General features: G+C 34.4%; 2 protein-coding genes and 1 pseudogene across 4 annotated transcripts; all 3 read right to left on the reverse strand.

Annotated features, from left to right (window-relative positions):
• Positions 1-802: 802 nt before the first annotated feature.
• Positions 803-2,045, reverse strand: LOC142611336 (dehydration-responsive element-binding protein 2F). The gene has a single exon (XM_075783448.1). The coding sequence runs from the start codon at positions 1,983-1,985 to the stop codon at positions 1,125-1,127; it is 861 nt and encodes a 286-aa protein (XP_075639563.1). The 5' UTR covers positions 1,986-2,045; the 3' UTR covers positions 803-1,124.
• Positions 2,046-7,989: 5,944 nt separating this feature from the next.
• On the reverse strand, positions 7,990-16,679 carry LOC142611124 (uncharacterized). Of its 3 annotated transcripts, none has more exons than XR_012839954.1 (8): positions 16,501-16,679; positions 15,589-15,765; positions 15,213-15,409; positions 14,980-15,087; positions 12,981-14,825; positions 12,497-12,572; positions 11,344-11,530; positions 7,990-8,342 (listed from the first exon to the last, which is right to left on the reverse strand). XR_012839954.1 is itself a non-coding variant. In XM_075783163.1 (8 exons), exons 2-7 carry the CDS (start codon positions 15,686-15,688, stop codon positions 11,372-11,374), a joined length of 2,631 nt encoding a protein of 876 aa, XP_075639278.1. In that variant the 5' UTR covers positions 15,689-15,765; positions 16,501-16,679; the 3' UTR covers positions 7,990-8,342; positions 11,344-11,371. The 3 variants fall into 3 exon arrangements, 1 of the variants encoding a protein (XP_075639278.1); XM_075783163.1 differs by having other exon boundaries at positions 12,835-14,825; XR_012839953.1 differs by lacking the exon at positions 12,497-12,572 and having other exon boundaries at positions 12,835-14,825.
• A 2,220-nt stretch (positions 16,680-18,899) lies between these two features.
• On the reverse strand, positions 18,900-23,147 carry LOC142609010 (uncharacterized; annotated as a pseudogene).
• Between the last annotated feature and the right edge of the window lie 3,762 nt (positions 23,148-26,909).

A 26,909-nucleotide genomic window follows, 5' to 3' on the forward strand; every position in this document is an offset into this window, starting at 1 on the left:
ATATGAATAGCAATGAGTTAATATTTGCTAACAATACTGCAAGGGCCATTTTTTATGTAATTGGCAAATCTTACTGACAAAACACAATTACTTATATTTAAGTCTTATAGTTTTTAGCATGTTCAAGAAGACCTCGAAATTGACAAACAAGTGGTATTATCGAAGACACAAGATTGCTCAAGAAATTGATTAAGAAAAGCTATAACTGTAGAATCTGAAACCTATTCAATACCTGTCTATATATCTAGCAAGAGTTAATGAACCTCGATACCTACTTGACACCTCTTGATCTATCAAGCTTTGGGTAATTTGAATATAAAATTCAGTTTTCAGCCCATGATTACTTGTCTTCTTATGGATCAAATTAATTAATTTGACATTTGATTGTGAAAAAATTAGGTTTTTTTTTTTTTTTTTTTTTTTTTTTGCATATAAAACGATCAAGAACGGATAAAATATAGTATTGACAATTATGTCACATTGTGTCACATAAAAATTAAGTCTGGTAGTCATATTATTAATTGAAAAATTGATGTTAGAAATCTGTGATGATCCTTTTGTACTTAACAAGCAAGGCTTGAGAGAAAATTTACCTCTTGTGCAGGGAAAGATGTTTTGAATAGTAAATATTTCTCATTTCTCATCATCTAATGGAATAATAATACTTGTTTCATACAAATTGTTTTACATACAACTCAAAAAACAATTGAAACCGTTGCGTTATGTGTAAAACTGCGTAAAATAGTATATGTGCAATAAATATAATCCCTAATGGAATGACAGATGTCAAAAGCCAGGGTCAAGGATAAAGTATGCTGTGATTACTTTGTAACATGTTTACCAGTAAGTTCCTCAGTTAGTCAGGGACTAGGCAAAAACATGCTGAGATACAAGATAACCATGATGTTGATTGGAAAAAATGACCCATTGTTTTATCAGAAAAAACAAAAAAGATCTCTTCTTTTGAAATACTACCAACGTAAGAGTGATAGAACTAGCAGAAGATTTAAAGCCAAACTGAACTACAATAGCTTAGCTTAACCGGTGACTGATTTACCTATTTCTAACTGATTTTGAACTCAGCTGAAGCTAAATCCTACTCGTTCCAAAATCAGCTGATTCTCTCAGAAATTCCAAATGGAAGTAGGGAAACTCAGCTCTTCATTACAATCATAAACTTGGAAGTTACCCACTTCTTCTCCTTGATCAACAATCCCATGCATCTCAATCAGTGCATCCCAATTGAAAGTCTTGTCAGCTAAGGCCCCAAGTTCTTCACCATAATCTTTCAATGGAGAATCTGGCACCGCAAAGCTTCCTGTGGCATCAGTTGTTTCTGACTGTCTCTCTTCCTTCAGTATACCCAGCTGCTGAAGAAACTCATTGAGATCAATCTGTGGTTTCTCCTCACAAGCTCCTATCATCTTGTCTGATGGAATTTTTGCGTCTTTCTCCTTCGCGGCTGGGTTTTCTACTTGGGTTTTCTCACTCATGGTCTGGACTTGATCGGCTTTTGAATCACAGGAAGGTGAACTGGAAGAAGGGGTTTGATTTTGAACCCCATTTTGCTTCAGTTCTTGAAGCCTCTGATGAATGACATGAACACTAGGTTGGGCATTTATATTGAGCAACCCACAAGAAGGAAACATGGAAATAAAATTCTTGGAAGGAAACCATTTGAATTTTTGGGCTTTGATAAGAGAATTGGAGTGGTGAGGCTGAAGGTGAGGAAGATTGAGATAAGCATCTGGGCCATACAATCTCCTTGCTGCGTCATCATAAGCCATGGCAGCTTCTTCAGCTGTGGCAAAAGAGCCTAACCACAGTCTAGTTCTCTTCTTAGGCTCTCTTATCTCAGCAACCCATTTGCCCCAAGTTCTTTGTCGAACACCTCGATACTCACACGAGGCGTTCTGAGGGCCACCTTTGCCTCTTGTTGGACCTTTCTTCCATGGTTTTAATGGGGATTTTCTGCAATTTTCCATGGCTTTGTTTGATTTGGTGGGTTAGAGGAAGCTGAGTGAGGGAGTGAGTGTGTTAGTAGCAGTAGGAGTTGGGGGAGTGAGGAAAATGGGTTCAAAGGCGCGGGATATGTAGGGAGTGAGAGTGTAGCTTGGTTTAAATGTGTTCACGTTTGGGGAAACTTTTCTAGCCCATGTGACCCTCAGTTAAGTCTATGTCTAATAATAGTCAGAGAGTTTCAAATCAGCTCTGTTTGCTAACGTTAACATCAATGGATATGTGGATGAATCTATGCATGTGCTTAGTTCTTACTCTTGATCATTGCATTATTTCACTCCATTTATTTTTGTGATGAGTCTTCGTTTTGAATTTTCTTTTTCATCAAAATGATAAACAAAAAAACCATTTAATTCTAAGAGTTTGTTTAGATATCGCTCATTGCTGAAAATTGAAAATACTGTAGCAAAATAATTTTTAAATGTATGAATAGTGCTGTAGGATTCAGTTTTAAAATTGATTTTGCTGAATTCCGTACTTGCGAGTCCTGTGAACAATGCATGGGACCCACAGAAATAAAATGCAAATGTGCAACGTCAGACCTAGAACGCTATCCAAACTCACTAAAATTCACTATATTACAATGGATTGAACTCCAAAATTTTAAGTATAGAAAGAAAAAGTATCAAAATTTTAGGAATACATAAATAATTCAACATTACCATGTATTGGTTGGTTTTATGTTTAATCCTATAACTATATATAAAGGCTAGATTGGAAGACTCTCATGGTTCATATATAGCTTCCCTTCCTTTCTTTTTCGTTTTAGCTTTTAAAATTCGAAATAGCATCTCTTCCTTTAAACTTCGCAATCTTGGTGGAGGTAGGCTTTGATTCCAAAATTATAATATGAAGCCAACAGATTTAACAATCAACATAATCAGCAACTTCTTTATATAGCATTATTAAAAAGAAAAGAAAAGAAAAAGGATACCTTCCTTGAATTAAAGTATATATCAAACAAGAAAGTCTTTTGCCTTTTTCTGCCTTAAGATTTGATACTTTTAAGATGGACCAGGTAACAAATATCATATTAACACTCTTAACACCTTTGTACTTGTTAATTAGTAGTGGTGTGTATCCAACCTATCACCCCAAAAGGACCGACCCAATCCAACATCTCGGATTGGTTTTTGTAGGTTAGTAAATTGATTTGAAATTTCATTTTGAGTTTCGGATTGGGTTGGGTTTAGATTGATAGTTATTTTAACAAATTTGACCCAACCAGACCCATCATAAATATAAGTTTATTTAGTTTGATTTATTTTTGTATTTAAGAATTAGTTTTCATGAATTTGAAAATCTGCACCATGATTTTAGCATATTATGTTGATTGTAATAATTTATTAAAAAATTAATAAAAATGCAATTTTTATACAATGCTTGAAACATATATACACAACCCTCCGAGTTGATTCAACTCAACCTGATCCATGTGGGTTGAGTTGGGTTGGGTTGGTTTCTATGCATGTAATGGGTTGAGTTGGGAATTTCTCAACTTGACAAACTTAGGTTGAGTTGAAAAAATCATCAAACCCAACCCGACCAATGAACACTCTTTGTTGGAAATTCCTAGATTTCATAATGCCACTCCAAATTTGTGATCCCATGTCTAAGATATAATAACAAAAATGTTGTAGCCTTTTAGGAGAACTAGTTACCAATTCAAACTTTTTTGAGTTGTTACAATATTCAATGGATAACCATTTTATTTTTATAATTAAAAAAAGGGGATCTTTTTCTTTTTGCTATGCTTCAATGACTATAAACCAAAAGGAATTACAAGCGAGGTACTCTACCTACAAACATACTCGATATGAGATGGAGGTTACCTAGAAATTTTTTTTATAGAAACTTTGCAGGTTTAAACCGAATCTCTGTTTCCTTGCCATGATGTTCACAACTAAAGTGGGTAAAAAGTGTAGCTCTCTCTCACAGAATATGTACTTCATTTTTTTTTTTTGGGTAGGAATATATACTTCATTTGATTTATCGTTTATGCTCAATGGACCGCTCGTAAATTTATACTTTTTGAGTATATCTACGAAACCAAAAACATATGGAGTAAATATTTATGACTACGTGAGAATAAATTTGAACATGCTTGAATGAGATAAGAGACTGATCGAGTTGAACTCCAATAATATGATTTAAAACAGTTACCCAAATTGTGCAATTTCTAACAATGTTATAGATAAATATAACTTTTAAAAATTCAAAAGAGAAAAATACACAATTTTCTAATATATAATGATCTCTTACTTTGATACCATGACAAATTACCGTCTCAAAAACTTCAATTTTCTAATAGTTTTTAATATTCTTGTCCTCATAGGTGCCACTGGAGTCATACCGAAGTGTCAATTGAACAAGTAGTGAGTGTGAGTGAATACTGATTACTAGTTAGATTGCATTAAATGTTGAGGTGGTGAGTGGAATTTTTGGCAAGATTGCTTTTTTGAGTCAAGTGATGAATGCTTTGAATGAAGTCCCACTATCTCTTCCTTGGATTCTATAAGCGTTGGTTCTCCATAAATCTAAAGAGCTGAATTTTTACTTAGAGAGAGAGAAAGAAGAAGAAGAGGAAGAAGAAGAGTGAAGGCGCACCTCACAAACATTTTTCATTTTCACGAGCTTTATTTCACATGTTTTCCTGCCATTCACAACCTGATTCCCGGGACTCTCCCCCTCACCTTTATCCCATGCTCTCTCTCTCTCTCTCTCTCACACAATGGAAGTACATTCCTACCAATAAGTCCTGCAAATCCCAAAATCATCTCATTTTTAAACGAGGATTATGACATGAGATAATCACGATTAATGGTTATGTAATCGTCACAATAAAGAGGATGATAACTGTGCAAGAATTTTGCAATTTGCTAATCTTGTAATTGTGGTTTTAAAGTTGAAACTTTCTCTTTCTCTTTGTCAAACATGTTAACAAGGAGAATATTACAATAGCTAAGAGATTTTTAAATTTTAACATGGGCCAAGTTGCAAGACATACAACACAGCATGATTGCAAACCATATCTTAGGAATGAAGATTTTTTTATATATAAATTTTATGAATATAAAGTATTTGAATTTGAGACTTGAGAGAATTCTACTCTAGGACTGTGATGGACGTATCTCATCATAAATACATCATGAGTGTAAGTTTACTAGAAAATTTTCAGCTCATAACTCACTCAGCATCAACGATACTCCCAATCAGAGATGGTAAAACTAAAAGTAAAACCCAATTAATGAAACAAAGTCAAATGAGAGGAGAACCATGAAGTTGACCTTTGTGTGTTGACAATCATTTTCAGCTGAAATTATGTATAGGATTTTTACGATTTTCCGTTTAGGAGTTGCGTTCTTCAATCTTATATGGCTTGCAATTTAACCTGAGATAGATTAGCCTTTTCTATGTTATAAGATATTACGCCATGCGACTATTCGTGAATAAGCAAGAATTCTTATAAGTTTATTACTTTGTCAGTTGTCAAAATTCAAATCCTCATATTCTCTCTGTTGGAGTGGAAAGCAAAAAGTGGGAAACTGAGAATGGTGGGGGTAATTACAATATTCCTCTATTTGGTAAGGAGGAAAATGCAGCACAAAGAAAAAGTTGGAAGAGTATTTTCTCCCTAAGCCCACAAAATCTCTCTCCCCAAAAAAATTGGAATTGGGTTTGGGTTCGATAGTCCCCGGCTAAGATAAGTTGGCAAATTTGCAGTTTGATTCATATTTCTCAAATGTATTTTTAAGGTATAATGTTAAGCATTTCAATTTATCCAATTATTTTATTCTCATATAAAATTGATGGATAGAGAAAATAAAATAAAATAATAAATATAATACATTTACTTTTATATGATGTCTTCTAATAATTAAAATTCTCTCATTTCTACCAAACACAGGACAAGCAAGAGTATCTTCTTTCCTCCTTTTTTTTGTTTTTTGTTTTTTGTTTTTTTTTTTCTCTCTCTCTCTCATTTAACTAATTACATTTTTCTCTCCTTTCTACCAAACACATGACAAACAAGAATATCTTCTTTCCTCTTATTTTCTTTTCATCCTTCCTATGTTTACTGTCCCCCCACTTTTTATCTTGCACCCAAACATAACGTTACTCCCACTTTAGTGAGAAATGCCTAAAAGGGGAAGGAATAGAAAAATTCCATTTTAACCTTTTTATTCTTTCTTCTTAAACTCTCAATCATAAGAATGAATCAAAAATTCTTAAAAAATCCCTTTTAGTTCATTCAATATCATTCTTCCTTTCCAATCGAATTATTATTATATACTAGATTCATCACACGCGCTTTGTACGTACAATACTGCTCTTTTTTATTTTGGTTTAGTGTCATAATGTTTAAAAGTGATAAAAGTTAAGTACTTTTGTAGTGATACTCTAATTATGTAATATATTATAAGTTTTTTTTAAAAACTCTATATACTACTTTCATGTTCGTATATTCTAATAAGTATTACTGTTTTCTAAAAAAAAAAAAAAGTGATAAATAAATAATCGTACATATTTTTTAAAAAAAAATAAAGAGGTAAGGTAACGTGAAATAATGTTTAAAAAATAAATAGAGAGTGTTCTTTTAGGTTGAATGGAGAAGATAAAGGAGAAAACCAAAAACTTAAAAACAGTAAATTATTCTTTTAATCATTTTGTATTTTTTAATTTAAAATTATTTAACTAAAATATTTTTAGAGAATTTAAGAATTTGTGTGAAGATATTTTAGTATGCAAAATGTTGAGAACCAAACAAAAAATCCTATTATTAATAGTATAAATGAATAGTGCCACGTTCAAAACATTTTTAGAGTATTTTTACAACAAATTATAAATGGTTAGTCATTATTGGTTCTAATTTGAATCTATTAAACCTATTTTTGTCCCACTAATAACAACTAACAACAACATACCACTTAAGATTTATTGTAAGAATGCTGAGAAAATGTTGCAAACATGACATTTCTCATTATATATGTTAAGACATATGTGATTCATGTTAGGAACATATGTCAACATTTTATGTAATTGGCTAATCATTTAACATAACGCACTTTACTTGTATTTAAGTAAATCTAGGATATATTTAATGCTTCAAGAAATAAGGTTTCAAGTTCAAGTGTTAAAATCATGCAAGTCTGTCCAAGAATAAAGTGAAGAATTGTTGGTCATTAAAACTCGAAAGTTAGTATCTATCGAGGTTTAAAAAGCTGTTTTAGCCCGAGATTCGACAGCTGCTCGGTAGATAGGATATCTGTCGAGGTTTATGAAAAACAAATTTTTTGTTCTGATTTTCATCCAATCCGTGAGTATGTGTTTGAGTTTTCTTTTCTCACAACCTTAAACATATATAAGGATTATTTTAAGAGCCGTCACAGAGAGCACAATTACACAAGTGTTAAGCAAAGTGTTGTTCATACAAATTGTGACCGGAAACCTAATTTGCCTTAGTTCATCTTGAAGAAGCTGCTATGTTTGTACATTGTAAGGTTTTGTGACCAAGCAATTTTGTGATCTTCATCTGTGATGAACTGAAGAATTTTGCAACTAACATCTTTCTCAAGTTGGTGATCAAGTTGCATACTGAGATCCGTGTATCTTTTGATTAGTCGTGTACTGGACCTATGCAATACAAGGAGAAATTATCACTACAAAATAAGTCCAATTGGATATTGGAGTAAAAACTCAACTATAGGTTAGTATAAGGTATTGAAATTCTTTTACTTGTAACCGCTTGTTTTGATAATAGTTGATTTTTGAAAGTGGTGACCTTAAAATCACCTGGTGGAGTTTTTGCCTCGAAAGTTTTTCTCATTCGTAAAAAAATCACCATGTCAACTTTATTTTCTGTTGCATTTTACTTTAGTTAGTAATTTGTTTGTGTTGCCATGTACATTGTATGTTAATTTGATTAATTAATAAACTTGAGTAATTAATCAAATAATTTATCACAAGGGGTGAATAGATTCTTGGCTCATCAATATATACATTATATATACACGGTAGCTTTTGTTCTCAATAAAAGTTGAACTATCAAGACAAGTTAAAAGTGCATCGGCCTGGGAGAAAGAAACGGCAACAAGCAAGTATAAAACGCATTCTATATATTTTCCTTTGTATTGGGAATGATGATAACAAGAGAAGCAAAATCCCTATTCAACTCACGCAAAGGCCAAGTGACAAGTGATTGTCACTTTTAGCACCCAGAATCCAGATAACAAAATCAAAGAAGAAACCTAACAGTGTGATCTCCGAGGTCAAGAATCAAAAAGAACCTTCTCCCTCCCTCTTCAAGTTGACCACCTGTACAGCTGTCAAAAATTGTGAAGAAATACGTTATTTAGATTAACTTAACAGCCACTGGGATAATAGTGATAAACAAAACAGCAATAAGAGAATCACCCCACCACATCTTTTTACCACTAAACCTAAAGGAACTCTTTGTGAGAATTCCCAAACATAACGTGTTGTGAAAAATCCCTAGCAACATAGGTCTTAAGTCATAAAGTAAACTCCAAACAAAAGAACCAGTACGAATCTCATAAAGAAAATGTTATTTAAATTCTTATAAATATATAATTGATTTTCATTATTCATGGTTTAATTCCCAAAAATTTATCCACAATGACTGGCACACAACTAATATTCTGTAAAAGCTCAACATTTAACTAGTAATTGCAAACTGCTCTATGTCCTAGTTTTTTATCAGGACCAATCCATAAGAGACCAGCAATTAAAAACTTAAGACCAGCTAATCTATTGTTCCTGTAGTTTTCCAAAAGCAGAAAAACCGTCCCAAGCCTTAATATGTACCAACAATTGGGAGTCCACTGTACAGATTCTGAATGTAGAAAAAATTGTCCCTAGACAGACTGGGATCCCAGTCCACCATACCAATTGAGCTTGAGAGCATGCGCATTAGGTTTTTATTTGAGGTTCCAAACCCCAGCTCAATAATATTAATCATAATATATTCCATGGTTGTTAACTGGTTCCTATTTTCATCAACAAATGATTTCAATTTCAAGGGACACCCTCAGCATGAATCCATGCTTTTAGATTGTACACTAAATAGTAAAAATCTATTGAGCCTCTATAAAAATATGAATAAGAAAACACTTATCAAAAAAAAAATATGAATAAGAAAACTCAACAGACAATGAAAATCATTTAATACAATAAACACTTCATTGATAGCATATTAAATTAATATATATATATATATATATATAAAATTCAAAAGAAAAAAAAGAAAAAGAAAAAAACCTAACATTAAACACAGGTGGGAGGCGAAGGAAATAGGAGGGTAATTTCCAATCAAGCCCCCTCTTCTCCTCATATTTTCTCCCCAAATTGAGGAGATTCCAAAATCACCCGAAATGGTGGACCCGGGGAAAACTACTAGGCCCCATCATTTTCTCTACCATTTTCCCCCCCCTCAACCAAACACTGTCCCATAACATTTTCTCCCCACCTTTCTCTCCCTCATTTCCCATCCCCACAATAATCACTCCAACCAAATGGGCCCTTAGGTCCCACCATAAAAAATAATCAAATCATCCATAGGATTTTTTTAATATTTTTTTATTAGTATACATTATCCATAAGTGATAGGTTATTACAAGTTGTTATTAGTGAGCAAAAAAGTAATTTCAATGGTAGGTTTAAATTAGCCCTTACAAGTTGTTATTATCTATACTATATATAAAATGATCCCCTTTTTGAACTGGACTTTTATGTAGTTCAAAAATACCCTCATTAATGAAGCATAACTTATCTTAGAAATTATGTCATAAATGCAAATAACAAATTTTATTTTGTATTAAAAAAGAAAACTTCTAAAATTTAGGATTTTTTTCCTTTAATGTTCATCTTTTTATTCTCTAAAATTTAGCATTTTTATAGTAAAACACCCTAATTTTAAAAATAAAAAACTAAGAGAACTCCTGAATTATAATAGATGCAAATCATTAACTTTTAAAGTTTATCATTTTAATTTGTTTGAAAAATAAATAAATAAATATTTACAAATTATAATAAATGCAAATTATTAACTTTTATCCAAAGAAATAGAAAAGCCTCTGAGCATATGCAACGTGCGTGCTTAGAGGCTAGTGATCAATAAGTAAATACAATTTTCTTTTTATAAAGTATATACAGTTATCCTGGCAAATATTATCAAATTTAAAAACCTTATTAAAATATTTCAAGATAAGATTGGTCTTATTTAAACTTTGACCACCATAGGCAATCATAATAACTACAAGTCATTGGATCAAAGTGATTCATAAAAAAAAAAATTAAAAAAATAAATCATTGGGTCAAAGACAAAGTGAGATATCAAGGGCAGATCAAAAGGGCAAAATATATACCTATATCAATATGCAAGCTGACCAGAACAAAGCACTTTGTTTTGATCATAGTTAGTAATACACTCATAATATAAGGTATGCTACATGTGCTTATTTTTTTATTATAAAAGAACTCTAATTTACTGTCTGAAATAAAAAATTCTCTGAAAACACACTTTTAAAAAGATAAAAAAAAAAAAATTAAAGCATTAAATACATATTAAACTTTTCCGTAATTATACTCGAACAAAACTACTTCAATTTGACTAAACTTTGATACTCTTATTGGCACTAAAATTGTTTAATGTGCTAAGGAGTATTATTATTTAAAACAATAACATTATAAAAAATTAATATATATATATATATTTAAATGTTTAGCTATTTATATCAAATGTCAGCATTTTCATACTATTATTCCTGCCTTGGTGAGGTTCCACATCATAAAAAAAAAAAAAAAACCATTTTCATACTATTATTAATAATCTTGAATTTTTATTTGATTTACCGATTTTTTTTAATTATTATTTGAATGGTTGAATCTCAACGTCCTATGTATGTATGTATATTATTATTACTAGGTTTAAAAAAACAAAAATCAAATCTATAGAACCCGTGACCTTACCCTCCTACCCATTCTTGTGGGAGAAGGAAGGTCGTTTGAAATACAACAAAAAATTGAAAACTGAATAAGTAAATATATTACTATTTAGTTGGCTTTTGATAACATTATATGAGAATATACAAATAACATACGTAAGCTACTAAGTTTGAATATAATCAAAGAAATGATTAACATACAGATGTTCTTTTAGCCCAAAAATTTTCACACAAATTCACAATATACTTATATACCTGTAAGTGTTTCTATTTACGCTTTATTCATACTGTTTTTTATGCCAAATTTTTAAAAAAGGTTTTTAAAAACTTGAACTGAATGAAACACGTATGTAACTCTTACCATATATAATCCGTCTATAAATTACAAACTACCGTTTTGACTTAGGGCTTCTTTTGCACATGTTCCTCCATTTGTCCTTTAGGTCTATTGTCGTACGATCTGATTGAAACACATCGCCACCAAATTCCAAAATGTTCTTCCATGGGATATTACTGTCGTTGGGGTTTGTAAATTTCTGCACTCCCTCCTAAAAAGGGGGGGAAAAAAAAAAGAAAAATCAACATAAGAACTTAAGACATATGCGACCTCCTAAAAGCAATGATATATATATAATCTGAGATGAACACAGCAGACATGTTAATTCTTGAAAATTACAATATGATACAAGAGTACTTTAATCAATGATTTACATAAATAAATATTCTTAAACTCATATTATGCTAAATTTTAGTACAAAGCATAGATAACAAATCCTAAAGGACATAAAATATGTTTGAATAATAAAACTAATTAAGACATTATTAGTTTCATAGAGAGAAGTGAGAGTGAGGGAGAAAGAATAGGAAAGTTAAGTATCCCCCCATACCTGTCAGGGTGAGGCCTAGCGGTTGGAGGCTTGGGATAAATTGTAGACCCAGACATCCAAGTTCAATCCCCACTAGGAGTTCCCTCGGATAACCTGATAAACGGTTCAAGTGGGTGGGGTTGTGCATTAGTGGTTTACTCCCTAAAGGTGGGTCCAAAGGGCCCTGCCCTGGTGAGGTTGCATGTCATCAAAAAGAATTATCCCCCCATATCTGAGAGTTTCTGTATTGAATTGATGTTTGATACATCTATGACCACTAGTTTGAAGTACCAGTGCTTCTTAGTGGAAAAACAAAAATTAAGAATATAAGACCTGTTGTTGTATATCTCATCAATGAACCACTGGCCATTAGTCCTAAATGAGAGCCACAAGTATAAAACTTATCACACTGACTGCTAGCAACTCTCATTCTTCATCAAATGCATGTAAAGCACATATAAAATCTATAATTTTTTCTTTTGGCGAAATTCTGAAAGAGAAAATATAAAATTTTGAGACCCAGTCTCAAATATGAACTTGAATACACTTAAACTAACAATGACTACATACAAATGTGATAAGTAAAACTATGGACTTTTAAACTACTTGTCAATATGAAGTGATGCATTCAAAAGGTAAAACAAATACCTTTAGTCTCTCTTCCTCCTCGGCAGTCCATGGAACCCTTTTTCGCCTTAGCAGAGGAGGAAGTACTGGGTATGTACTACAAATTAAAAAAAATAAATTAAAATAAAAAGTCTTTATCAATGAAGGACATTCAATGCAATGCAAACCTAGACTGCCACTCATAACCAGAGTGCATGGGGTAAGAAAACATGATTTCAAGACCAAATATTGTTACCAGAGGACATTACAAATTTTTAAGACAGCTTCTGACTATGCAAGGTAGAAATACCTAACGCCTAGAATGACATGAAGGGAAGATGATAATTGCATTAAAAGGACTTGATACACGAACAACTTACTGATAACTCTCCCGCCTTCGTAATCTTATTGAATAATTAAAAATGATAGACTTATTAGTTTCATCTCCAGAAGTTCCTTCTCCATCAATATTAAGTGCCCAAACAGGTTCCTGTGGTGGATCAGCAATCTGTTGCCCTGAAACTACCTGATGAAATCCTTCTTCTGCCTGTCTTTGATTGACAGGAATAACATCTGTATTTTCCTCACGGTGAGCTTGTCCTTTGTTAGTGAATTCATTTAGCGTCCCAGTAGTTACAGTTGCCTCTTCCTCTCTAAGTGTTGCATTGACATTATCACATGATGCAGAAGGTTCTGCTTGTTGCATGAGTTCTTTTGGCTGATGCTTCAAATCCATATGAATAAACTTATTTAGTTCTGTCTCTGCTAAGGAGGCCTTTTTCTTAGCTTCAAGGTACTCCGAAATAGCTAGAGAATATACACAGAAGGGGCAGTAAAAGTTTCCATTGTCATCAAATCTGGATGAGAAACCCAAACAGTTCTCATGAACCACCAATGGGCAATTCCTGGTGTTACATACTAACAACTGACCACCTTCATTACACCTCACACAAAAGTTATGCTCTGTACAACCAGCTGATGCTAAGGAATCATGACTATACTTGCACTGGGAGCGCAAGAATTCAAGTTTTTTCTTGGAAACATCAATTTTATAATTGTGACACTCATCGCTGTCATTTGATGTCTCTGCTTCACAACAACGATCCATAACCTCTTCAGCTTCATTAGTGATAATCTTCTGCTGGGATCCATCCAGTGATGCAGCATATGGTGCTTTTAGTTGAAAATCATGTCCACAATTACATTGGGATTCATTTTCTAGAGTCTTGTTCAAGAGAGGAACACTTGATGTTCTAGGTTCAGCACAATTGTCACTAACATCTTTGGTTTCATCAACAGAGATCTTTTGACCAGGTTTAACTTCAGACATGTCCTGAACCATCACACTGGCACTACAAGGAGGGAGAGAACCAGTATATGGTCTTGGTTCAACACAATGCTCACCATCATTTTTGTCTTTGTTGACAGAGACATGTTGGAAAGATTTATCCGCAGATGGATCTTGAAGTATTATTGTGGCACTATCAAGAGTCCCTAACTGATTATGATGGAATTCATCTTCTAAAGTCTTGTTCAGGAGAGGACCACTTGATGTTCTAGGTTCAGCACAATGCTCACTATCATCTTTGACTTCATCAACAGACATGTCTTGAACCATCATGGTTGCACTATAGGGACCAATTAATGGTCTTGGTTCAACGCAATGCTCACTATCATCTATGTCTTTGTTGACAGCGATATTTTTACAAGGTTCATCTGCAGAAGGATCTTGACATATCATTGTGGCATTATCAGAAGTCTCTGACTGATTATGATGGAATTCATCATCACTGTTGTGGCCACATCTCACCGAGACAGTATGCTCATCATGACCATCCTCTAGAACCCTGCCTTCTTTCAGAGTTCCTATCTGATCTTTTGCCAAATCACAACCTTCTCTTTCAGAAACTGACATGACTCTTGCAGAAGAATCTTCTAACGGTTCTGTTCCATGTAGAGGGACTGGGTTCTCTTCTATGGACTGAATTGAAGAAGAGGGACATTGCTTCTGCTTTTTGGCATTTATGTGGAGATTGTCAACATCATTTAATGTATTTTCGTTCTCATGGAAGTCGCCAACCATATTTTCAGTAGCAGACCTATTTCTTCTCCTCTTGGAAAGTAATAAATTCCTATTACAAGGATCATTTTTCAAAGGCTGATTCCCATTCTCAAGCGTTGTTGGTATAAAGTTCCCTTTTGCTCCCATGTGTTGAGTATCAAAGCAGCTCCCATTAACTCTATGTGTAAGTGCATTTTGATTACCATTATTCATAGGAATTCCATCACCTGCACTTGTCAATGTCAATCCACTCCTTTCCTTCAAGGAATCAGCATATGGATGAATACCTTCAAGAATTGAATCTTTCAGCTGTTGATATAGAAACACAAAACCAAATAACGAATGACAATAGAATTTATTTATTTATTTTTATAAATAATTTTTCAGATAATAATGAATGATAATAGATAAAACAAAAAAAAGGTCAGGAGAGAGAAACAGGGGGAAAAAAATCTCCCTTTACCTGTTGTAAGGCAAGCTTAGGCATTCCAGCTCTTTTATGAATAATAAAGGGGTGAACATCCCATTTTAGGAGCTCAGGTCCAGCAATTTTAAGATCTGATAATGATGTCTAACAAAAGAAATGTTCAACATCAAAATGGAAATCCAAGCTCCTATAATTTAGAAGCAGATGATAAAATACACACGATATTACATACAAATGAAGTGTTGAAATTATATTTTTTTTAAAAATACCTCATGCAATATGTGTTGGAGAACATCTTCACAGCTTTTTGAAAAATCAAGCCCAACTTTTGAATCCAGCGTAGAACTATCACCATTTCTGACTCCATTAGAGGGATCAAATAAACACTCCAAACATCTCAAGGCCAACATTTCCCTCATGTTTTTCCCCAAATCATCAGGTAATTCTGGAACCAATTCAATCAAATCTGAAACAAAGAAATCATGTAATATTCCCAAACTGCCACCTTTGGCTAAAAGATTAATTAAAAAGATAATCCAAAAATTAAACTATTACTATAACAATATATATATATATATATATATATATATATATATATATATATATATATATATATATATATTTGTAGATTTGGATTCTGAATACCATGCAAAACAGAAACGTCCACTTGCTTGAAGCGTGCAAGAGCTTCAATGACCCAAATCCATGGAAGGATTGAAGCACGATTAGATAAATCTTCGTCCATGGGAGACCACAAATTTATTGACCCCACGCCACATACAAGTGCAAGAGCTTTGAACTTAAATTGATGAGGAAGAAGGGCTGAAATCAATGAAACCAAAATTGAGATTCTAACAGCATGGTAGGCAACTATTTAAAAAGATTAAAGTATAACTGCTACAACTACTCTTTCTATATCCTACCATTTTGCGAACAAAATGACTCATAATATGCCCCAATAAAATTTGCATGAATACATCATGAGATTAAGACTAATGAATTAATTATTCAGGAATACAGCCCCCACGTAATAATTAGTCCCACTAATTAAATTTATGGTAGGACTCACCACTTCTGTGAGAGGAGGGAGTTCCATGTCGCAATATTCCAGGAGTGCCTATTAATTTTCCAGATTGATATTCCACCAAATTAACACAATGCTATAAATTTAAACTAAAAATGAAAAAAAAAAAATTGAAGCAGGTTGATCATAGTAGGGTCAATGAACTCTTCCAATAACATTTTAAAAAAGTTCCCGTGTCGGAAAAATGTACCCAAAAAAGGGGGGCCTCAGCAACAGCCTATGTTGTAATTTGTTCTCAATGTCATAGAATTGACAATTTGAAAGGCCATTGATACGCACTTAGATTAAACCCTAAAATATAATTCTAATTTATCATCAGCACGTCAATCGATAAAGGAAAAAAATTTAAAATATTGAGAGAGATTTTGAATACTTTAGGTTTAGGGGTTGAGTTTAGTTTCGGCGAAAAGAAACAAAATGATAGTAAAGTAAAGTAATGAAATTGGATTGAAATGAGGGGTTAGAGTTCATACCTTTCTAATTTCTCCAACAATAGCACAGAAGAAGAAAGAACTTACTGACACTGTGACAGAGGGAAGACGGAAGAACTAAGAAGGGCGAAAGCTTCAAAAAATGACTGTCTGTTAATTTGCATTTCCTCTCTGTAGACTGTAATGGATTGGATATCCAGGTAGCCTAATTAAAACTCGCCAACCTCAAATTATTAACAGAAGTTAATAAGGGTTGTTTGGGGAATAATCCTAAACTCACATTTTTACATTTTAAATAATATTATTTATATTTTTACACACTTTTTTACTCACATGTATTTTAAAAAATTACAAAAATCTCATCTCAAACTACTCTACCAAACACCCCCTAAATATTTCTAACTCTATTCTTTCTCTTTTTTTTTTTTTTTTAAATAAACCGGGCTGTATTTCAACCTTAACTTTAAAAAAAGCTTGTCTAAAAATATTTTTCTTCAACATGGGGCACAATTTAAATATATATATAATTTTATAACTGTATAATTTTATATACATATATATATATATATATATATATATAAAGAATAAATTAATCAAGTAGTTCATGAATAAGCTCGAACTTACTCGACAAGCAGGGATAACAATTTCTGTCCGACCCAACTCTAATGGGTCAGGTTTTACCTAACCCGATAAAGACTAGGGTCAGGTCTGGGTTTTATTAAAACCCGGCCCGAACTTGGACTCTGACCCGACCCGATTATTTCCTAAATTACTAAAATACCCCTATATATATATATCTATATATCTATAAACCCTAACACTTCAATCTTCAGCTCACATCTCAAACCTCACTCAGCCGCCTCTTATCTCACTCGGACTCAGTTTCACTTCACCAAACTCTTCTCTCACACTCTCACTCACTCTCAATCTCTCACTCATTCTTAATCATTCTCCGTCGCCCTTGCTCTGTCAGTGTCACCACCGGTCTCGATTTTTTCTGTTCTCTACTTCTCTTCTTTTTTTTTTTTTTTTTTTTTTTGATATTGATGTATTTGGTATTGTTCACTACGGTGTCCAGCGATGAGTCGGACCGTAATTCAGGGTCGAATCAGCAGCAATTGGTTAGTTTTTGGCTCACACAGTTTGTTCAATTTTGTTTGTTTTGTATTGGGTTTTTGGTATTTGTTGAGTTTGGCAATGTTTGGTTTGCCATTTTGCTTTTGAAGCAGAAAATTTCATTGGCTTTTGCTTTTGAATGCAAGAGAAGAAATAGCTTTGTGAAGTGCTATTATGATTTTTGAGAGTGTATGTACTTCGTTTTAATAGCTATAAATAAAATAAATCATGAATTTTCAGTAACTAATTGTTGAGTAGCTGAGAAAGTTAAGGGGAAGAAATTGGAAGTCTTACAACTTTTATAAACTATAAAAAATCTTACAACTTTTGTTGCTTCATTCTTAAGTAAAATAGATAGTGCTAAATGATTATACAAGAATCTTGTTTTTGGTGCTAAAACCATAAATCTTAACAAGATTTTCATCGAATTTGATTCACTTTTACCCATGGTAAATCATGGTTCACCTTTTGCATTCCTAGGAATGGAATGAATATTCCTAGACAATATCTAATCGATTTTTTGGTTTCACTTTAATTATAAAGAATGACTCCTTAGCAATAACTATTCCCCTAAAATATGAGGAATTGCTATTTGTCCTCAAATGGTCTATAATAGTTTTGATGCCCTAAATTCTCATTAAATTTTACATTCCCAAAAAACTAAATTGTAGGGAACACACATATACACTCTCTCAATAAATTTTACATTCCGATTTTATTGTTTTTTTTTTTTTTGTGTATTTGTTGTGAATGCAGTGCCTAAAACGTAGATGGGAACTCAAAAAAATCTAGTTCTCTGATATGAACTTCACCAACAATTGTGATGAAACCTGATAACAATGATGGTTTAGAACCCCAAGATTGTGTAGACAAGATTTGTTGAGCCTTGACCCATCATCTAATCAGATGAAAAACCAAGACTACGATGGATTGAAAACGCCACACCAAGAATTCCTAAGAAACTCTCAAGAATCAAGGTAATAAGTTTGGTTGTTTGAACGCCACAAGATTAACTTGATAAGTTCAAGAGTACTTTTAAGAACCAAGAGGAACACAAGACCTCACAAGGAGAATAATTTTTCTGAAAGCCAAAAGTTGATTTTTAAAATTCGTACTACCCATCTATATACCTGGAACAACCCTCCAAGAATAGGTAAAGTCATAATTACAGCTTTAAAATCAGCACAAAAATTAACCTAAATAAGTTCCCGCGTTTTTTTTTTATTCTTGGACTTTTAAAGGCAGTCAAACATAGCTAAATGACTAGCTTTAATGTATTTTAACACCCTTTAATGGTCAGACCATGCTGGGTGCGAATTTACACGCTAATTAGCCTCTTCAATTGCTTTGATGACATGGACCATGCCTTGATTATAATCTGAGCCCATCTTGGTCTTTTCAAAATCAGCCCAATTTTCTTGGACTAGCCCATTTAGCGTTTCCTTGAAACGTTTGGCTCTAAGTCTTGTAATTGGGCCACTAGGAAGTGACAAAGGGTCATGTGCAAATTCAACTCCATTTCCACGTGTATGATCAGCATGACCAGCTCCTTGATTTGCATCATTCTCCCCCTCTTGAGAAGGATTTGTCCTCAAATCATCACCTACATCAAAAGGAGACAAATCAGCAACATTAATGCTTGCATTAACACCATACTCACCTGGTAAGTCAAGCTTGTAGGCATTATCATTGATGCGCTCCACTACTTGAAATGGTCCATCACCCCGTGGTAGGAGTTTTGAACGCCGTTTTTCTGGAAAACGATCCTTCCTGAGGTGCAACCAAACCCAATCTCCTGGTTCAAACACTACCTTCTTGTGCCCCTTGTTGGCTTGATGGACATATTGTTGAGTCCTCCTTTCAATGTTTAGCCGTGCCTTTTCATGAATCATCTTTACAAATTCTGCTTTCTTTTTGCCATCTAAGTTCACACGTTCACTCAAAGGTAAAGAAGTTAAATCCAAAGGTGACAACGGGTTAAAATCATAAACAATTTCAAATGGTGAAAACTTAAATGCAGAATGTATACTTCTATTGTAAGCAAATTCAACATGTGGCAAACAATCTTCCCATGTTTTCAAGTTCTTTTTAATGATAGCACGCAACAAAGAAGATAAAGTTCTATTTACTACTTCAGTTTGACCATCCGTTTGTGGATGACAAGTAGTAGAAAACAACAACTTGGTTCCCAACTTTCCCCACAAAGTCTTCCAAAAGTAACTCAAAAACTTTGCATCCCTATCAGAAACGATGGTCCTAGGCATACCATGTAACCTAACAATTTCTTTGAAGAATAAATCAGCTATATGTGATGCATCATCAGTTTTGTGACATGTAATGAAGTGTGCCATCTTGGAAAATCTATCTACCACCACAAAAACTGAATCTCTCCCCCTTTTAGTCCTAGGTAAACCTAAAACAAAATCCATAGAAATATCAGTCCAAGGTTCACTAGGTATTGGCAAAGGGGTGTACAAACCATGAGGTTTCAACTTAGACTTAGCCTGTTTACACGTGATACACTTCTCACAGATTCTTTCCATATCACGTTTCATATGAGGCCAAAAAAAATGACCATGCAAAATTCCTAAAGTCTTAGTTACACCAAAATGACCCATCAAACCACCACCATGAGTTTTTCTCACAAGCAATTCACGCAAAGAACACCTAGGCACACATAGTTTATTCTCCTGAAACAAAAATCCATCATGCCTATAAAACTTACCAAATGCCACTTTTTCACATGCATTGAACACATCACCAAAATCAGAATCTTGTGCATACAAATCCTTAATGTATTCAAAGCCAAGCATTTTTGTATCTAAAATGGAAAGTAAAGCATACCTTCGGGACAATGCATCAGCCACCATATTTTCCTTACCTTGCTTGTATCTGATCACTTAAGGAAATGTTTCAATGAATTCCACCCACTCGGCATGGCGTTTGTTCAACCTTTGCTATTTTTTCAAATGCTTCAAAGATTCATGATTTGTGTGAATCACAAATTCCTTTGGCCATAGGTAGTGTTGCCAATTTTCCAAAGCCCTTCCCAAGGCATACATCTCCTTATCATAAGTGGGGTAATTTAGGGCTGCCCCACCCAACTTTTCACTGAAATAAGCAACTGGACGGCCTTCTTGCATCAAAACAACTCCAATACCTATTCCTGAAGCATCGCACTCAATTTCAAAAGTTTTAGCAAAGTTAGGTAAAACAAGCAAAGGTGCATTAGCTAACTTTTCTTTGATCTGATTAAATGCCTTTTCTTGTTCTTCCTCCCACTTAAACGACACATTTTTCTTGATGAATTCAGTAAGAGGGGTGGCTAAGCTACTAAAATCACGCACAAACCGTCTATAGAAACTAGCTAAGCCGTGGAAACTCCTCACTTGGCTGATTGTTGTAGGCGTTGGCCACTCTTGGATTGCCTTCACCTTTTCCTCATCCACCTCAATTCCTTTTTTACTAACAACAAAACCAAGAAACACAAGCTTATCCATACAAAAGGTGCACTTTTTGAGGTTAGCAAACAATCTTTCTTTCCTTAGAATTTCCAAAACAGATTTCAAATGCATTACATGTTCTTCCAAATTTTTGCTATAAATTAGGATATCATCAAAATACACAACTACAAATCTACCAATAAATGCACGCAAAACATGGTTCATCAAGCACATAAAAGTGCTTGGAGCATTAGTTAAGCCGAAAGGCATCACTAACCACTCATACAAACCATATTTAGTCTTAAAAGCAGTTGTCCATTCATCACCTTTCTTCATTCTAATCTGATGATAACCACTCTTAAGATCAATTTTTGTAAAGACACAAGAACCATGTAATTCATCCAGCATATCATCTAATCCAGGAATGGGATGACGATATTTTACCGTTATGTTGTTGATGGCTCGGCAGTCAACACACATCCTCCATGTTCCATCCTTCTTAGGAACTAATAACACCGGGACCGCACAAGGACTTATGCTTTCACGCACGTATCCCTTCTCCAATAATTCACCTACTTGCCTCTGAAGTTCCTTGGTCTCCTCGCGATTACTCCTATAAGCAGGTCGGTTTGGAATTGATGCACCAGGTATAAAATCAATTTGATGTTCAATCCCTTGAATTGGAGGTAAACCATGAGGTACCTCTTCAGGAAGGACATCTTCAAACTCCTGCAAAAGAGAAACAATATCGCTCGGCAAAGGACCGACAAGATCATTAGTACATAAAAGAGCCTCCTTGTACATGAGTACAATAAGGGGCTGGTGTGAAAATAATGCCTTCTTGATCTCACTTTTTTTTGCAATGTAATTGAACTTTTCCTCTCTTGCTCTCATTATTGCCGAAATCATCTCTCTTTCTTTTTCACCCTGATCAATGTTTTTCTCTCCTTTTTTTTAAACTCTTTTTTTTCAATTTCAGCCTTCCTTTCTTTTTCCTTTTTTTTTTTTTTTTTTTTCATTTGATCTTTGTAACTTTAATTGGTCCTCCCTGACCTGTTTTGGAGTTAATGGCACAAGAGTAATAGGTTGCCCTTTAAGAGTGAAAGAATACTTATTTGTGAATCCATCATGCGTAACCCTCCGATCATACTGCCATAGTTTTCCCAACAATAAATGGCATGCATGCATGGGAACCACATCACATAGCACCTCATCCTCATATTTGCCAATGGATAATGCCACCAACACTTGTCTTGTCACCTTGATTTCGCCACATTCATTCAGCCACTGAAGCCGGTAAGGTTGAGGATGTTTCAAGGTAGTTAAGGCCATTTCCACCAAATAAGTGCTGGCTACGTTTGTGCAACTCCCTACATCGAGAATGACACTGCAAACTTTGTTATTTACAAAGCACCGAGTATGAAACAAGTTCTCCCTTTGGTTACTTTCTTCCTCCTTAACCTACACATTGAGGACTCGCCTTGTTACTAATAAATCTCCAACCACAACATTTTGCTCATCATCGGCATCCTCCAAAGATGGCATGTCAACATTATCTACTTCTTCCTCATTCTCCGACTCAAGCTCGCCTTGAGCATTTATCACCATCACCATTTTGTTTACACACTAGCTGGCTATGTGTCCCCGCCCCTGACATTTAAAACACTTAATATCACGGGTTTTAGAACTTGAAGCCTCGGTGTTACCTAAAGTAGTGGCGGTCTTTGAGTTGGCACTCTTAGATGGTTCAAATTTTGGCTTATTTTGTAGCTACTCGTCTCTTTTTGGAGCTGTCTTCCACTGACTGGTGGTAGCCATAGGTTGTACCCTCCTCACCAATCACTTCCGTTTGAATTGCTCCTCCACCTTTATGGCTTGATGCACCATATCCGTCAATTCAACATAGTGCTGCATCTCAACTATATCCGCAATCTCACGATTTAAACCGTGCAAGAACCTAGCCATTGTGGCTTCCCGGTCCTCTTCTACATTTGCCCGGATCATAGCTACCTCCATCTCCTTGTAATACTCATCCACACTCTTGGAACCTTGAGTTAACCTTTGCAACTTTTGATACAATCCCCTATAATAGTGATTGGGTACAAAACGCTTCCTCATAAGTATTTTCATCTCCTCCTAAGTGTCCACGGGTGGCTCTCTATTCGTCCTCCTATTAATCAATAATTGATCCCACCACACAATGGCATAATCGGTAAATTCAATTGCAGCCAACTTAACCTTCTTTATCTTCGTATAGTTGTGACAATCAAACACTATCTCCATTTTAGTTTCCCACTCCAAATAAACTTCAAGATCATTTTTGCCTTGAAAAGATGGGATTTTAATCTTTATGTTTCCTAAATCATTATCCCTCCTAGGCCTACCCATCCTAGCTTCTCTATTCCCAGACCCACGCTCAAACCTGCCTCGGTTCACATATGGCTCATTAACCTCCTCTGACTCTGCCTCTTCCTCAACATTCCGCCATGGAACACGCCCACCTTGCTGCCTGTTGTGGATGTCATGTTGCTGGCCTCTAGGAGTTCCCGCTTCTACCCTATCCAATCTCTCATGAATAGGTTCAATTTCAGCCCTCAACATACGCCTCATCTCCCCTAGCAGTGCTTGCATTTGGAGGTTCTGATCTATCGGTTGTCGAAGTTCTTCGGTTGTGTCTTCTTCTTGATTGTTGGTCATGTTTAAAATCTGCAAAACAAATTTAGAATCCTCACAGGCCCACCCTCACGTGTTTCACTCAAGAATTGATACACTCGCACTCATATTTTCACTCTAAACGGCTTTTACCCTCTTATGGTCTCACACACTCTTGCCTTTTTCCACTCTTTTATGTCTTCTTTAGTTCTTAATCGAACTTCAAGAAACTAATTCAAAATAATCCAGCAGTAATTTAGAATGAGAAACAACCAAAACTCATCAAAAGGTCAAGAATAAGGTGAGGAACAAGATTGAGAATTTTTTTTTTGTTTTTTGAGTAAGGAATAGGAAATAGAATGAAAATAAAAGATAGTCAAACTCATCTTAAAACCAAAGCTCTGATACCAAATGATATGAACTTCACCAACAATTGTGATGAAACCCGATAACAATGATGGTTTAGAACCCCAAGATCATGTAGACAAGATTTGTTGAGTCTTGACCCATCATAATTACAGCTTTAAAAACAGCATAAAAATTAAACTAAACAAGTTCCCACGTTTTTTTTTATTCTTGGATTTTTAAAGGCAGTTGAACATAGCTAAATGACTAGATTTAATGTATTTTAACACCCTTTAATGGTCAGACCATGCTGGGTGCGAATTTACATGCTAATTAGCCTCTTCAATTGCTTTGATGACATGGACCAAGCCTTGATTATTATCTGAGCCCATCTTGGTCTTTTCAGAATCAGCCCAATTTTCTTGGACTAGCCCATTTAGTGCTTCCTTGAAACGTTTGGCTCTAAATCTTGTAATTGGGCCACTAGGAAGTGACAAAGGGTCATGTACAAATTCAACTCCATTTCCACGTGTATGATCAGCATGACCAGCTCCTTGATTTGCATCATTCTCCCTCGCCAAGCAGCTCTCCCTTGAGAACCGGACATTGTCCCTTGCTAGCTATGCGGTCTCCTTCGCCATTTTCATGATCACCCTTGCCATTGTCACCTTCTGGTAGTTCACCCTTAGGATCACCATCACCTTTATGCCCATTAAACAATGAGTTAGTGTTTGAATTTGTAGTTAATCACGTTTAATTATGATTGGATTAATAGTATTGAGCTATATTTGTGAATAGGTGTAATTATGAATTTGTGCCCATTAATCAATGAGTATGTGTAATAATGAATTTGTAAATATTTGTTTTTATTGATAAAATTTCTAACTCCCAAACTTCTGAACCAATTGGGAGTCCAAAATCCCCAATGGTGGACTTAGTGGGAGAGGAATTGGAGGTAGAGGAACAAGAAGGGAGTCAAGGGACAGAGGAAGATGGAGAGCAAGAGGGTACAAATGAGGATGTGGATACAGGTAAAAAAAAAAACAAAGGACTACCTCAGATGTTTGGGAGCATTTTACAAGGAAGAAAAATTTAAAACTCAATGCCATCATTGTAGCAAGTTTTACCTAGGTGATTCTAGCCAAGGTACAACTCATTTGCGTAATCATTTAGCAAGATATCCATGGTTGAAGTTTAAAGCCCAATGCTATCATTGTAGCAAGTTTTACTTGGGTGATTCTAGCCAAGGTATAACCCATTTGCATAACTATTTAGTAAGATGTCCATGGTTGAAGTTTAAAGATATAAGGGATATGCAACAACAAGTGTTAATTAGACAACAAAATACAGTGGATCGAACGATGAGTTTAAATGCTTACCAATTCAATCAAGCCAAAGTGAGAAATAATCTTGCTCGTATGGTCGTCCTACATGAATACCCACTTTCAATGGTTGACCACATTGGGTTTAGAGAATTTGTGGATTCTCTTCAACCTTTGTTTAAACTTGTCTCAAGAAACACTTTGAAGAGTGACATTCTTAAAATTTATGATAATGGGAGGGAGAAAGTTTTGAAGATGACAAATAAGAATGGAAGTAGGATGGTAATTACAACTGATATGTGGACTTCGAGTAACAAAAAGAGAGGGTTCATGGTCATTACCACTCACTTTATCGATCAAAATTGGATGTTGCAAAGCCGGGTTTTAAGGTAATTTTTTGATCTATGAATGTTAAATCTATTAAACCATATGAATTGAGTTTATGATATTGGGTTAAATTGAATGTTAAAGACTTTATGTTTAGAATGTTTATTGAGTTATGTTAAATTGAATGTTAAAAACTTTATATTTAGAATGTTTATTGAGTTTTGTTAAATTGAATGTTTAGACTTTATGTTAAATTAAATGTTAATTGAGTTATGTTATAATTATTCCTATTATTTTTCTAGGTTTGTTTATGTTCCTTCTCCACACACAAAAGATGTTCTTGCTGAAGTCTTTGTTGATTGTTTTTTAAAGAGGAACATTAGTAGGAAGTTGTATATAATAACTACTAATAATTGTAGTACTAATGATGCCATGATAAGACTTCTCTTGAACAAGCTTGATACTAGTTCTCTTATGTTGGGTGGGTCTATGTTGCATATGAGGTATGCTGCACATATTTTGAATTTGATTGTTCAAGATGGGTTGTCTCTTATTGGTGATGGTATTGAAAGGATTCGTGATAGTGTGATTTATTGGATTGGATCGCCAAAAAGGAGGCAGAAATTTGATGAAAATGCATGTCAATTGCATGTTCAATGCACTAAAGAGTTGGTCTTAGATTGTAAGACACGTTGGAATTCAACTTACTTAATGCTTTCTACTGCATTGATTTATAAAGATGTTTTCTCTCGTTTGGCTAAACGTGAAACATCTTATACTTGTTTGCCACATGACCATGGTTAGGAGGTAGCCAAAGATATTTGTGGGAGGTTGGAGTTGTTTTATAGTGTGACTGAGTTTTTTATTTTTGGTCATAATTACCCCACAACTAATATGTATTTTACTTTGGTGTGTGAGTTGAATATAACATTGAATGAATGGAGTTTGTCTTCAAATGAGATGATAAGTAGGATGACAGAAAGCATGCTTGATAAATTTAATTCTTATCGGGCTAATGTTAATGTTGTTATGGCTGTTGCTGCTAAGGCTGTCCGCAGGTCGAGTCAGCTCAAGTTTGGGCCCAACTCGCACTCGACCCGATTAGGTCGAGTCATTGAAAAACTAACTCGCAATCAACCGAAATATGGGTTGGACCTGCTGGGTCAGATCATCGGTTAGAACGGGTCGGATTTAATGGTTTGGCGGGTTGGACCACTTATTGGGTTTTTTCATAAATTTTATTGGA

Source organism: Castanea sativa, chromosome 9 (genome assembly GCF_040712315.1).
Source record: "Castanea sativa cultivar Marrone di Chiusa Pesio chromosome 9, ASM4071231v1".
Taxonomy (NCBI): domain Eukaryota; kingdom Viridiplantae; phylum Streptophyta; class Magnoliopsida; order Fagales; family Fagaceae; genus Castanea; species Castanea sativa.

Excerpts from the sequence above, each read along its gene's own strand:
- LOC142611336 (XM_075783448.1), bottom strand. The coding sequence starts at position 1,985 with ATGGAAAATTGCAGAAAATCCCCATTAAAACCATGGAAGAAAGGTCCA.
- LOC142611124 (XM_075783163.1), bottom strand. The coding sequence starts at position 15,688 with ATGGACGAAGATTTATCTAATCGTGCTTCAATCCTTCCATGGATTTGG. Across the intron at positions 15,410-15,588 it reads GGACGTTTCTGTTTTGCATG|ATTTGATTGAATTGGTTCCA; the intron begins GTATTCAGAATC and ends TCTTTGTTTCAG. Across the intron at positions 14,826-14,979 it reads CTAAGCTTGCCTTACAACAG|CTGAAAGATTCAATTCTTGA; the intron begins GTAAAGGGAGAT and ends CTATATCAACAG.